We start from the raw sequence: 15532 nt of genomic DNA, 5'->3' as shown, positions 1-15532 counted from the left end.
TTAAAGTTTAGAAGAAATTGTTAGTACTATCCTTTATGGTAATGATGAAGTCGAGAAAGATATTGCGATACCTTTAGAACCAGTTACTAAAAAAACAATTATCGAATCTAAGACTTTCCATAATTTTTGGATGCGATTTGAGAAAACAACAATGAAAAATATTAGAGATGAGCTCTAATAAGAATGCAAATTAAAGAATAGCCAAACAACAATTGAGTCATATTTCACTATATTTTTTAGATATGTATATATATATAAATTTTTTTATTTGATTATTAATTTATGATATTGATAGGACCATATTTTTACATAGGATTTTCAAAAAAATTATTATTTTATTATTTTATCGAAATATGTCATAATTTACGCCGGCCCAACTCAAGACCGAAAGAATTTATTAATTTATAGTGAGTATTAATTTAAAGAGTATTAATTTATAGAGGTTCTATTGTATATGTGAAAAATATATATAGAAAGAATCAGTTTATTATATTTAAAACTCTATGTATGTATTAAACTCAGGAAATTGAACCTATGGAGAAACTGAAATCTTAAAGTAATTTAAAGTAATTTCTCATATTAAAAGATTCATTACATATACTGAAATCTTTTTATTATTTTGATAAAAGTAATTGAAGAAACTAATTTCAACGTTCATTATATATGTATTGTTTTACAAAAGAATAAAACTCTTTTGCATTTATTAAGTTACTTTCGTCATATGTTTCTATAGTCACATTCCGTTTTCAATTAACTATAAAGAGCTTATTTAGTTTTGTGTCTAGAATATCAAATACAAAACATATTTAATTACATTCTTTTCATACAAGAAATATTAATCGGCAAATTTCACCTATAAGAAGATATGACAAAATGTAACTCTGAGATTACTACGCTATTCCTTGTTGTAGCTCTGGTTTGCACTTTTGTTCCTATCTTTTCAGCTGAAGAATCTGAAGCAAAATCATTATGGATTCTTGTCTTAGTTAAAATCAATCCTAAGTGTGCCTTGGATATAATCGTCGTTTTTTTGGAAATAGAACCATCACTAATTCTTGTTGCCACGATCTTGCCCAAAAAGGAAAAGTGTGTCAAAATTCTTTCATTAAATATATTGCTGACAGACAAGTCTTAACTTCCCCTGAAACACAATATTTAAACAAGAGGGACGACTTGTGGAATAATTGTGTCGTAGTCTCTAGCCAATTGTATATTCCTTAACTTATGTTGATGGAAATTTGATAATTTTTATGTTGTAATATTTATTTTGTTCCAACTAGATCTTTTAGCAGGTAGATAACTTATTTTTATGATCAAACGCACATATAGATATCTCAACTTTACATTTTTACAATAAAAAATAGAGAACTATTCACATATGAATTAAAAATTAATGAGACATTTAAATATTAATAGTGCACATCATCTTGTTGGGTGAATTTGACATCAATTTATGTAATAAATTTAGACCAACGGTATACTCCAATAATGTTTTTTTTTACTTTTTATTATGAATATTGTATTGATTTTCCCAATTTCAAGACTAAGAAATTATACAATTATTACCTCTATATTCTTTAGCTCAATTCTTTAAAACAAACCGTACATAAATTACCAAAAATGATTAGAAACACAAAATTTCAGTCCTAAATTCTACTTTGGAACAAAAACTTGAAGAGGCTTTGTTAACTCGAATAAATTATAGGTTGAATCATGTATCTTTACGAATTCCATATGTATATTAGTGTTAGAATTATACACAAGTTGAAGGAACTTTGATACTAGGTTGACACTAAGAATATTTCCCACATAACCATGTTTTTATTAGCTGCCTTGGTTGATCTCGTTGGCCGAAGACTCTATCTGGAACTCCATTCATCAAAAATGCTTTGGTTTTGCAAGTACTACGTAAGAACCTTGGTTTTTGCTCAATTTGTGGCATTGTGTGCTGGTTCTAAAACATTGAAGTTTCATGGCCTCTTTCATCCAATCCCATCAAGCGACTTCATGTTTCACCCTTATACCATCATCTTCATTTTAATTGTGATGTTAGAAACTAAAGAGAACAAGCCTGTACCTTATCTCTCCCTGTTAAACCAGCTACATGCTTTGTGTTGTGTTCTAAATTTCATTGACCAAGAGCACCAAGCGAGAGAGAACCCACCTGTATTATTACAGTTTTACTGTTATTTTTTTGTCATTGAATGGGTCTTGTTTCACTTGCATGGTATGTTGTAAAAGTCTTGAAGCAGTATGGTCTTATGCCCTGGAACCCATCGCTTCTATCCGACGACTTCAACCAAACTTTCTTCATCACCATCTTCATCATCTCGACTGATTGTTATACAAGTTATCTCTAGCTCTACCAGTATGATCCGGAACCTCCACTGTGATGCTGAAGCAAACTACCCTTGACCATCAAACCTTGGTCTGCTGAACCTTTACCAATTCGCTGCTCATGTAAGTGCTCCTCACTCCGGTGAGTTTCTTGGCTATGGCTATGTTCTTAACGTCACTATGTCTTTCGTCTGTGACTATCTTGTCACCTTTTGATCTATTTGAGGGTGGTCAATCGAGCCGTGATCTCTCATGTTCCAAGCCGCTGTGAAATGACTGTTTCATAGCTCTAATGGACTCTATCTACTCCTTTATAGCTTTGGGGAATCCCCCTCTTTGAAAACTCGTTAACCTTTTAAATTTTGAGATCTTTGAATCTTCTGTCGTACTCATATTTATGTTAATATGCAGGGTCTAAGAAATAGTAGAACTTTGGAGAAATGACAAATGGACCTACGTTTTGAGAATGGAGCAAGGGTTGCTACATTAGCTGTAGGAACATTTCATTTTTTTTTGTTTTACCTTCTGGCATGGTTTTAGAACTTAAGAATTGCTATTATGTATCTGTTGTGACCAGGAATATTATTTCTAGTTCTTGTTTGGATTTGGAAAGATTTCATTTTTCGATTAAAGATAAGTGTTGTTTGTTTCATCATGGTGATATTTTATGGTAGTGGTCCATTAGAGAATGGACTTTATGTTCTGAATCAAAGTGTGCCTATCTATCACATGAGGACTAAAAGATTTAAGCCTAACGACTTGCATCCTAATTTCCTTTGGCATTATCGTTTAGGCCATATAAAAAGAAACACATTCAAAAGCTTCATAGTGATGGACTTTTGAACTAATTTGATTATGAATCATATAAAATAGATAAAATAAGATATGAATCTTGTTTGTTGGGTAAAATGATTAAGGCTCCCTTTACTGGACACAATGAAAGAGCTAGTGACTTGTTGGGCCTTGTACATACCGATTTATGTGGACCAATAATGGGCTTAAGTGCCAGAGGAAACCTTGAGTGCTTCATTAGATTTACTGATGAGTTCAGTAGATATGGTTATGTTTATGAAACATAAATCTTGAAAAGTTCAAAGAATTTCATAATGAAGTACAAAAACCTAACTTGGCAAAACAATTCAAGCTCTTCAATCAGATTGTAGAGTAGAATATTTGAGCCAAGTTTAAGTGATCATTTGAGAGAATGTGGAACTGTCTCAAAATCACTCCTCTAGGAACACCTCAATGGAATGGTGTGTCTAAAAGAAGAAATCGGACTTTATTAAATATGGTTCGGTCAATGATGAGTCACACAGATCTTCCATTATACTTTTGGGGATATGCTCTCTGCATTTACGCTAAACAGGTGCCCATCAAAATCAGTTGAAAGAGACACCATATGAGATATGGACTGGAAAACTTCCTAATTTGTCTTTTCTAAAATTTGGGGTTGTGAAGCGTATGTCAAACGTTTGATTACTGATAAGCTTGGACCCAAATCAGATAATTGCTACTTCGTTTGTTATCCTACATAGACCAGAGGTTATTTTTTTACAACCACACCGAGAACAAAGTGTTTGTTGCTTAAAATTGTGTCTTTTTAGAGAGAATTTCTTTCTAACTACTAATTGGAAATGATATTTATTTTCTTAAGTCTGTTAATACTTGACTTGGAATTTTTTTTTTAATGAAAGACATGGGAGAAGGTACGTACATTCTCGGAATAAGGATCTATAGAGATCATTAAATTAATGAAATTTGTTTCAATATTATTTAGTTATAAGATAACTAAATAATTGTCCCAAAATAATTTATTTTATTATTATAGATCATTAAGTATGTGACTTGATCATGAAACCCTATAAATCCAAGATAACATAAATTGTTGAGGTCCTTAGTCAAGGTTATTAAAATGGGACATTAATAACTATAAATGACTAGTATGTAAGGTGATTAATGACTAAGTTTTGTAGAGTCATTGATATGTAGTGTTAAAGTCAATCACATTAATATGTGTTAGAGAACACAATATTGGACTGACCTGCTATGAGAACTCTACAAGAATGTTATATGAGTGTTATAAGAGTTTCTCATCATAACTATAGAGTATAGTCTTTTGACCTGAGTTTTTCATGTTTTCTTATACATGGATTGGGCCGCTTTGATTATGTCAAACGTCAGCCGTAACGGGTGATTATAAAGACAATAATTGAGCATATTATGAACTGTGTAAGGAACAGGGATGGAACAAGATGGGATTTGTCCCTCCTATATAATAAATATCTTTGGGCCTATAGAAGATTTGATACTGAGAAATGCATGGCCGTGCTCAAACTAAGTGAAAGTCAATCGTTTGTCTTATTAGTATAAATCAGAGTTTGATAAATATGATTTAGCTTAATAAGGATGGCACTGTTTCTTGCCTTATGCTAAGATCGAGATATAGCGACAAAAGGATTATCAGAATAGATGATTCTACTACAAATGGGAGATTGTTGGGAATGTCCTGAAATCATTTGTACTTATTCTTGTATAGTCAAGGTTCGAAAGTCGTATAATATTAGATCATTATAATGTTTTGCTAGAAAAATCTTATAATCGATGACTTTACAAGTTCATTACTAATAATGTTATACGATCCTACATGGTCACACACCTAAGCAGATTGGATTAATGTTATGTTAGGTTGTTTAAATATATACATATATGTATGATATATATACTTGTGCACTTGTAATAAATATTAATACAATACATATATGTATATTCGATATACATTTAATATTTTATGTATATGTGCACGTGAAATAAAAGGCAAGAGATGACTTCTCTTATTATGGAGAGATTATTCATGGGATTTTGGGCTTTAGCCCATTACTAAAACTAAGTCAAACATATTCGTTTAAAAATCGGGCGCCTATTCGCTAGGCAGTGGTCAATTGTCGAGTTTAATGCAAAATCGGTTAACAAAATCGGTCTACAATTTTTTTTAATGGGTATTTATTTGATTTAAATCGAATTGGGCCGAATATATTTTGGTCAGGCTGCGCTGCTCACACCATCGATCTGATGCTTGAGGAAGTTTCTAAGTTGTCTTGGTTTGCAAAAGTGATCAGTCAAGCTAAATCTCTCATTGTTTTTATATATCCTCATCACAAGACATTATCCATGATGAGAACACATACAAATATGAAGGATATTGTGAGACCAGGAGCAACACGATTCGCCACATGCTTCTTAACACTACAAAGTATATATCAGAAAAAATCACAGTTGATGTCCATGTTCAGCAGTGATGAGTGGCATGACTGCAAGCATTCTAAGTGTGTAAAAGGAAAGCAAGCATGTGATACAGTTTTGAGTTATGCATTTTGGAGTAGTGTTATGGTGGTTTTAAAAGTGTTTTTTTCCTATGGTGAAAGTTCTATGAGATTTATTTATGGAGAGATGTTAGAAGCTAAAAAGTTGATCAACGAAGCTTCAAATCATCTGGAAAGGAATTCTCAACCTATTTTTCAGATTATGGATGAAAAAATGAAAGGTAGATTGGATTCTCCTTTGCATATTGCTGCTTACTTCTTAAATCCAAAAACTCTGATATAGAATGTGATAAGGAGATCAACGAAGGATTTCTTGCTTGTGTTGAATTTTTTTTATCATGGTGACTTTGAGAAGCAAAATAAAGTCGTCAATAATGAGATTAATATCTATAAAAGCAAAATTGGCTCTTTTGGTAATAACTTAGCAGTAAGAGGATGTCAACAAAATGATGAAAATTTTGATCCAGGTTTGTCTTCTCACTTGAATTTAATTTTGTTCTTGTCTGGTCATTTATATGTTTTTTTAGATATCTTAAAACTGTTAAATATAGGGAATTGGTGGGCAACTTATGGATGTCATGTACCTATGTTACAAAAGCTAGCAACTAGAGTGCTTGGTTTGACTTCTAGCTCTTCTGGTTGTGAAAAAAATTGGAATAGCTTTGAAGCGGTTAGTTTCTAATCTATGTTCAGCTTTTAGGTTTGAGTTACTGATTAATTCAATATTTTTATCTCTTTTAAGTATAGTTATTTATGTTACAGCCCTTCTTCTAATATCTCTTATTAATTTTGCAGATCCACACTAGGAAAAGGAATAAATTAATGGTCAGTCGTCTAAACAGCCTAGTTTATGTCAAGTTTAATGCAAGACTTTTTAACAAGCACAAAAAAATCAAGGAGAAAGCGGTGGATGTGATCTTAGATGATGGTAATGAAGAAACTGTGGAAGATTGGATTGCGGAGCAACATCAAGAAGACCAAAGTACTTGTGTTGGTATTGTACCTAATACCCAATATTCAAAGGTAAGAGAGCTTTATGATGATGATTTTGAATCTGAGGAAGAAGATGAAGTAATGGTTGACATGGATTTTGAACCGAATGTATTACATGGAACCCCTGAGTTTTGTGGCACACCAATGGGTTACTAAGGTTTGATTTTTGTTGTTGTTGTGTGATTATTTGTTGTTTAACGTGGCACACCAATAGTTCTTGTCATCTAGCTGGTTTTTATTATTATTTTTGTTTGATCTGTTGCAGTTGCAGATAATCAAGAAGAAGTCTTCACTAAACAAAAAAGTCTAACACATGCTAATTACTTGATCATTGAAGAAAATAAACGAAGAGGAAGTAATTTTCATTCTTTTTGTGACTTTTCCATATTTTTTGTATCCTCAGGAACATGGATATTAAAATGGCAACTGATGCACTATATGTTGGACGTATATTTGCAAACTAAAAGGAGCATAAGATGCTATGACTTTATGCAATGACAATGCTGTTTACTTTTAGGATAACCTTTCTTTGTTTGATGCTTCTCGGATATTGTTATGCACAGGAGGAACATCATTCTAAAGATGAGGAACGTCTTCCATTATAGTTGCTATGTTACTCCAGATACACGTCATCTGCTCATTGCCTCGCTCAATCACGACTAAGCCATCATCCATCCCCTCCGATACACTGCCAAGAAATGCATGTGTGTGACATGTAACATTGTCACGCACTGGTGGTGCATCACCCCATAGGGATGGATTGTCTTGCACTACTGCTCCCCCGATTGTAGCACTAACATCATCACCGAAGATGTTTTGGTCTCGCAACTGCTTTTATAGCTCTATCCAAAGTTCAAAATCTATTAGTTCCATTGTGCTCTCCACCCTTCCTTTTTATGGATCCCATTCAGGCGGGTATTCTTTGTTAATCTGTTCTGTCCACTCGTCAAAAATATAATATAGCTCATCCTTAGAGCTCTCCAATGCTTCACCTCCTAGGTCAGCATAGTCTAACATCTCGGCTGGACCCTCATATTCTATATGGGGTGAATATTTTGTCAAATTTCTCAATATCAAGCCCGATGGACCATTTTCCTTTTCATACAACTCCACTAACATGTCCATTGCTTCCTGTACACTGTCCCCTTCCACAATTTTTCCATGAGTATTAGACCCTTCTACAATATCATCAATTGATGTCTTTGAATTGACCTTCCTCTTTTTCCTTGGTTTCCTCTTCTCTTCCACTCCTTTCCTCTCACATTCTTGTCACCTAAGCTTCAATCATTTCCCCACTCGTCGTCTGATTCCTTGTGCATCATTATCTCACCGTGGACTTCTTCAACATTTCTCAAATACTCTAACAACACTTCATCGTCATCGTCCATAGTTTCACCTTCTTTATCACACTCATATTTGTTTCTTCGACAGATAAATTGTTGTTCTCTAACAAGACGGACAAGAAGTTCGTTTCACCGTTCTGTCCACACGCGATAGACAACGAGGGTTGACCACCAAAAGATAACATGTTGCATTCACTATTCTTTCCACATTCGATAGACAACACGATTTGTCCACCCTCGACCAAGTTGTCCACACCGTTCTTCTCACCTGTGGTAGACAACATGGTTTGTCTATCATAGGTTGTCAACACGTTTTTCTTGTTCATTGAAACATACAAATATTGACCACCACACTCTTCATTCTTCACTTTAAACTGTTCAAACTCAACATCACTACCTACTGAAACATGGGGCATTTTACCTTGTGTGAAGACAATGTGTCTCCTGGGTGCCAAAAGTTTAACTCTATGTTGCTTTCCTCTGTTTGACACCCAACAACTCTCATATCTTTGCCTTCAACCCTTCAAAAGTAGTATTTCTGTCGATAGACAAAAATCCTGTCATTTGCCTATCACGAACAGAAAACTTCCACACCCCAATATTTGAACATGTTCATTCACCCACAAAAACACACACTCTACCGTCCATCTGCAGAAATATGAAAAACATTTTTTACCACAATTAATGCAATTTTAGCTTTTCCCCTTCGATTAGTGTTTAGTTTTTCTTGACAAACTGTTAGTGTGTAGTTTAAATAATTAAATCTATAACATGAGTGCTTGAACCAAAAAACAAAAAAAACTATAACATGAGTATTTTATTCAGTGCCAGAAGAAAACTTGTACGATTTTTGGATAATGGTGAAAACGATCAAAATACTTTCGGCTAAACAAAATCAACCAAAAGATATCTGCAAAAGCACTCAAGAGTAAAAGTTCTCCGACAAATTTCTTTCTCAACATCATCACTTCCTCGGTTCGTCCCTTTTCTTCTTTGACATTATTGAACTACGTTTTTCTAAAATCACAAGTCCAGCTTGAAAGAGGTAAAACCAGAGAGAGACAGAAAAAAAAACATTGTGAACACTTGGAATTTTTTATCCATGACCGCAAAATAAATATTAAGAAGAAGAAAGCTTACTGGACGAGTAAGTTAGGTGCCCCATTAGATAACGATACCCTACACAAAAGATTCATACTGATCAGTTCTTATGCCCCTGCACTACTGTCTTTCAAGGTTAATGTTCCTTTAAGATCATCTTCATAATGATGGTAGTCTAATGATAGAAATATAAGGACTACAAACCTCAGGAGGGTTAAATTGTGCTCCAAGATTGCTGAGCTTCGCATGGGCTACAGCGTAATCCTTGAAGAATGCATCCTGATCTGCAGCATATTTCTCAGCATATACCTGCAATTGCATTGCAGTTTTCAGTTTTGAAGGAAATGACTCGGCAAGTTCATTAGTATGGATGTGTATGTTTTAACCTCAGTGTTTTATTTTACCTTGAAAGAAGAATCTTCAAAGATGGCAGCATCAGTGGGTAGGACAAGGAGATCTTCATCTCTCTTTTCCTTGATTTCCTGTTACAATAGTTATATTATTAAAAACGGAAAAACGAAGACTTTCATAACAAAGTGTGAAGAAAGAGTTAAGTTCTGAAACGCAACCTTAAAGTAAGAATTGTCAAACTTCAGCCACTCGGGTGTCCATGACTGTCCTCCTGGTGCCCCAGGTCCCTCTTTCTATAATGCAAAGAATAACACATGTAAGAACTAAACATTCGAAATGTTCCGACTCCATTTACGTTTTGCAGTACCAGATTTAAGAACTGGATTATACCGTGTACTTCGTCTCAGGCTTCCCCCACCCACTACGTTCTGGCCTAGATCTTCCCAAGGTGTGAGCACCAGATAGTGCAACAATGTCCTGCAGTCACAAAAAAGCCTTTTGATATAAATCATTTTATCAATTGATCTTTCATAACTCAAAAACAAATTCAACCGCAATCACCTTGTCATCTAGTCCCATTCTGTAAAAAACTTCTCTGAGATGATTAGCAGGTGAAGGAGGACCAGCATCTATAGAACAAACATATAGCATCTGTAATTAGTAAAACTTGGATATACTGATGTAACCAATGAACATCCAGCAACGCCGTTAAATAAAGACACTATATCCACCTGGGAGCCTTCCTTCTTCAGGACAATCCTCAGGACCAGAGGCATCAACTCTTCCATATTTCATAGGTATTTTAGGTCCTCCAGCTTCCTGAAATATTCCGAAAACTTTTATAGTAAATGTTTTCATAACCACTAGAACTAGGTTTCAGAATTATCAACCTCACCTCAATAGCAGTAGCACTAGCCAATTGGAATAAGTCAGCATAAGTGATCCCAGAATATTTTTCTTTGATATCCTTAATCAAGTTCAAAGCATTCACAAGACCTAACAAAAGAAGCAACAAACAAAGCTTATAAGCAAACAAACAAGTGTAAGAAGATGTTAACTAACACATATGGTACTATAAAGTGATATTTACCAGCATTAGCAGCATGCTTAAGCTCAATATCGAATCTGAGACTTCCATTAGCTCCACCTCTCTGTGGCCATTCCTTGATGTTCTTGTTGTACGTACCAGCATCATGCCACCCTAATCGAACCTTTGATTCAAACACAGCACAGACATAAAGATCAAAATCAATTAAACGTAGAATTTCTTAGGAATCAGAGAAGATTTTTTTTTTTTTTTTTTAAACGCACCAAAATTGGATGGCAGAATTTGGAGTTGAGAAGCTCTTTGATGTCTTCTCTAGCATTCTTCAACTGATCAGGATCCGAAGAAGCTGAACATTTCGTAGCGGCGGTGGAGCTAAAGCTCCGATTCACCGACGCAACTCGACATCTCTTCTGAAATCCAACAGAAATGAATCAAATTAGGTCGTAAGACTATAGAATATGACTAAATCAGGCTACGATTTAGAAGAGAGAGAGTGAAAGTATACCTGAGCGAAGGATGAAGAAGAGAGAAGTGGAGAAGAGACGAGAGATCTAGCGAATGAGAGGGAAGTAGAAGCGGAGAGAGTGAGTGTAGATCTGGAGGAGGAGGAGCGGATGAGACGAGAAGCAGCGGTGGTAGTGCGGAGAGAAGAAGACATGGTTGTGGTGGATTTGGGAGGAGGAGAAAGGACGAAGCTGCCGTTGTTGAGTGTGAGAGACACACGCCCTGCCATATTTGGGGGTATAATAGTAGTTTTGATTTTGGAAGAGTCGGCTGAGATTAGCGGCAATGGATACGGCCACGCCGATAAGGGTTTTTGTGTGAAATTAGGTTCACCAACCCACTAATGCACATTGTTTTATTTCAATTCTTTAAGAGTTAATTAGGTAGATGATTAGGAGATACTGTATTAGCTATGCGGCCAAGTTCTTGGAAGTTATGTAAAAAAAAATTGCATGTGGAGGGCGACAGAGTGCTGTGGTTACAGGTATTTTTCTCACCATATTGGTTTTGTGGCTAGTCATCTACTGTATTAGTGTCCACATCACTCAAAACAACTTGTTTTCACCTTATCAAATCTTTATACTCTCTAATCAGGATTTTGAAATTTGATCTCATATTTGCACGATGCCTTGATTAAAGGTTCATTTGTTAGGTTGCTTGGAATCCTTTAGACAATCGTTAGCGGAGAAACCCTCCTAAGTTACTCATATATTAATTAATCATATAATTAATACTAAATTAATTAAATCAATCTTATGAGAATTTTACCAAAATCATTCTTCCATTAGAAAACCCAAAGAAAGTTGCTCAATTATTTAAATAATAATTTTTTAATTTATGTTTATTAATTATCAAATTTTAATAATCTAAAATGACAAAACAATTATTAAACATATTTTACAAACTATGAAAATAAAGAAAATAAATTAATATTTTAAACATATTTTATATTAAGATGAACACACCAATACTTGTCTATATGTCGTTTTGTATAGAGTTAGGACTTTCCTTATTTGATCTTTCTCTATGCATATATATAGAATGTAACTAGGTTAATAAAAACCTAAGGAATGAAAAACACTCCTTCTCCCATTCTCGCCGTCCCCCTATACTCTCTAATCTCTCATCTTCTATACTCTCTAATCTCTCGATTTCTTACTCACTCTCTTCATTCTCACTCGTGATTAATTCTTACATGGTATCAGAGCAGTAAAGCTCCTATTCTACAAAAATCTCAGTTTGTTTATTCCGAAACCAGATTCAGATCTAAGATCTCTCATGGATCTGAGCAAAACACTAATCATTCCGGTCACACTCAAGGGTGGAAACTACTTGCTTTGGGCAAGAACCACAAAGATTGTGTTATGTGGTCGTGGGCTTTGGAAGCACATCGAGAAGAATGAAGCTACAAAGGAGTTCACGACTCTAGAAGAAGGTAAAGAGATCGTGGCTTGTGATAGTGACAAATGGTTCCAAGAGAATCAAAGTGTCCTAGCATTTATTCAAAACTCCTTGGATGCACGGATCCTTGAGTCGTATTCTTACTGTGAGACGGCTAAGGATCTGTGGGATACCTTGAAGATTGTGTTTGGAAATGTCTCAAACCTCAGCCGTGTGTTTGAGGTAAAGAGAGCCATCAACAATCTCAATCAAGAAGAAATGGAGTTCACCAAACATTTTGGGAAATTTAGATCACTTTGGGCAGAGTTGGAGATGTTAAGACCAAACTCGTTAGATCCAGTGATCTTAAACGAACGTCGTGAGCAAGATAAAGTGTTTGGTCTCCTCTTGACGTTAAACTCCTCATACAATGATCTTATCAAACACATCCTCCGTTAAGATAAACTCCCAAGTCTCGACGAGGTATGTAATCAAATTCAAAAAGAGCATGGCTCGATTGGTCTCTTTGGAGCTAAAAGAGACTTTATCACCGCCAACAAAGGAGAGGTAGCTGTTGCAAACAAGGATTAATACAAAGGTGATGGGAAGAACCATGTCATATGTGACCATTGTAAGAAACCAGGTCATTTCAAAGTTAAATGCTGGAACCTTCATCCTCACCTCCGACCAAGAAGTATCAATCCAAGGGCAAACCAAGCGTGTGGACATGGGGAAGGTCAAGCTCAAGTGTCAACTCAAATCACTAGAAGTAATGGAGCAGCACTATCAGCTTCCTCAGAGGTGGTGAGGAGATCTGACCTCGATGCTCTCATCAAGGCTCTAAAAGAGTCTTCTGGTAACGCTTATCTTACTCTAAATGCTGTTAAACCTCTCATTGTGGATTTTGGTGCTTCACACCATATGATTAGTGACTCTAAGCTAATTAGTGATATCAAACCAACTTTAGGGAATGCGATAATAGCAAATGGAGATAAGGTACCAATTAAGGGAATTGGAAATTTAAATTTGTTTGATAGAACCTCTAAAGCGTTTTATATGCCCAGTTTCACATCGAATATTTTATCAGTTAAGAAGGTGACTAATGATCTTAATTGTTATGCAATCTTTGGTCCTAATGATGTATATTTTCAGGATATTGAAACAAGTAAGGTTCTTGGAAAAGGAAGCACTAAAGATGATCTTTATGTTCTTGAGGATTCAAACCTTACCACTGCTTTATCTTCTTGCTTTAAGACAATAATCGATGAGACTAATGGTTCAATTTGGCATGCTAGACTTGGTCATCCACATTTTCATGCATTGCAACTAGTTTTACCTAGTTTTTCATTTAAAAATAATGAGTGTGAAGCTTGCATTCTTGGTAAACATTGCAAAACAGTTTTTCCCAACTCTTCTACTATGTATGAGCATTGTTTTGATTTAATTCATTCTGATGTTTGGACATCACCATGCTTGTCTCGTGAAAATCAGAAATATTTTGTTGATGAAAAATCGAAATATACTTGGTTAACTTTGCTTCCATCTAAGGATAGAGTTCTTGAAGCTTTTCTAAACTTTCAGAATTATGTGACTAACCAATTTAATACCAAGATAAAGATTTTGAGATCAGATAATGGTGGGGAGTACACAAGTCATATGTTTAAACAACATCTAGCCGAACATGGAATTGTGCACCAAACAAGTTGTCCTTATATGCCTCAACAAAATGGTGTAGCTGAAAGGAAGAATAGACACCTTATGGAGGTTGCCCGGTCCATGATGTTTCACTCTAATGTACCAAAGAAGTTCTGGGGAGATGCAGTTGTCACTGCTTGCTATCTAATCAATCGAACTCCAACAAAAATATTGGGTGATATCTCTCCATTTGAAGTGCTTAACAAGATTAAACCATCTATTAATCACTTACGTGTATTTGGCTGTGTATGTTATGTCCTAAAACCAGGTGAGCAACATGACAAACTCGTTGCTAAGAGTGTCAAGAGCATGTTTATTGGATATTCAACTACACAGAAGGGATATAAATGCTATGAACCAGAAGCTAGAAGAGTTTTGGTGTCAAGGGATGTAAAATTCTTAGAATCCAAGGGGTTCCATGGTGAAAAGAATTGGGAAGACTTGAAAGATCTCTCCTGTCTCAATCCGACAAAGCAAACAACCTTCGCATTCTGCTAGAGAAGCTTGGGGTTACTAATAATCAGCCTCCACCTTCACCGCCCGTCAGTACACCACCAATAGAATCTGACAATGAACCGATTGAGCTGCATCATCCAGATTCGGCAAGTGAAGACGTGAGCATGTCACCAGTAGAACCTGCTCAACAACATCAAGCTGAGGATGACATTGATAATCATGAGGAAACTCTCAACTCACTTGGTAGTGATAATAGTGAGGACTCTACATCAGCTGATGATCTTACCTCAGAAGGAGAAGAAGCTGAAACAGAAGAGGATCAACATCAGGATCAACATCATGTTGTGAAGACCGATATCATACCACTCCGCAGAAGTGAGCATCTCAAGTTTCCTGCATCAAACTGGAAAAACAATCGAGTCTACTACAATAATCAAGCCGTGGCTCACCCTATACAAGCAGTTTGCACTCTTGCACACCTTCCTGTCGAACATCAAGTCTTTCTTACTCAAATAGACCAACATTGGATCCCGCAAAGTTATGAGGGAGCTAAAGAACACAAAGTTTGGAGGGATGCTGTGGGAGACGAAACTAATGCAATGGTAAAGAATCATACATGGGATGAAGCTGATTTGCCAAAGGGGAAGAAAGCCGTGACATCTCGGTGGATATTCACTATCCAGTACAAGAGTTATGGGGGGATAGAAAGATATAAAGCCAGGCTTATAGCTAGAGGATTCACCCAAACATATGGAGAAGACTACCTTGAGACCTTCGCACCAGTAGCCAAACTCCGCACGGTAAGGGTAGTTCTTTCACTAGCTGTTAACCTCTCTTGGGATTTGTGGCAGATGGATGTGAACAATGCATTTCTACAAGGAGAACTCGAGGAAGAGGTGTACATGAGACCACCACCGGGTCTTGAAGACACTATCGGACCTAGAAAGGTGTTCAAACTCAAGAAAGCCATCTACGGTTTAAAACAATCACCAAGGGCTTGGTAT

The 15532-nt window shown here is 35.7% G+C and overlaps 1 protein-coding gene across 2 annotated transcripts; it reads right to left on the bottom strand.

Moving 5' to 3' along the window:
- On the bottom strand, window positions 8740-11318 carry LOC104736879 (L-ascorbate peroxidase S, chloroplastic/mitochondrial). 2 transcript variants are annotated; one of them, XM_010456959.2, is made up of 12 exons: window positions 10999-11317; window positions 10757-10903; window positions 10536-10656; window positions 10341-10441; window positions 10177-10264; window positions 10007-10074; window positions 9836-9922; window positions 9664-9738; window positions 9499-9576; window positions 9299-9403; window positions 9134-9172; window positions 8740-9028 (listed from the first exon to the last, which is right to left on the bottom strand). In XM_010456959.2, exons 1-11 carry the CDS (start codon window positions 11224-11226, stop codon window positions 9158-9160), a joined length of 1113 nt encoding a protein of 370 aa, XP_010455261.1. In that variant the 5' UTR covers window positions 11227-11317; the 3' UTR covers window positions 8740-9028; window positions 9134-9157. The 2 variants fall into 2 exon arrangements, with proteins under 2 accessions (XP_010455261.1, XP_019090668.1); XM_019235123.1 differs by lacking the exon at window positions 8740-9028 and having other exon boundaries at window positions 10999-11318.

Source organism: Camelina sativa, chromosome 13 (genome assembly GCF_000633955.1).
Source record: "Camelina sativa cultivar DH55 chromosome 13, Cs, whole genome shotgun sequence".
Taxonomy (NCBI): Eukaryota; Viridiplantae; Streptophyta; class Magnoliopsida; order Brassicales; family Brassicaceae; genus Camelina; species Camelina sativa.
The sequence above is the reverse complement of the archived record's forward strand: the minus strand, read 5'-3'. Positions and strand labels throughout refer to the sequence as shown.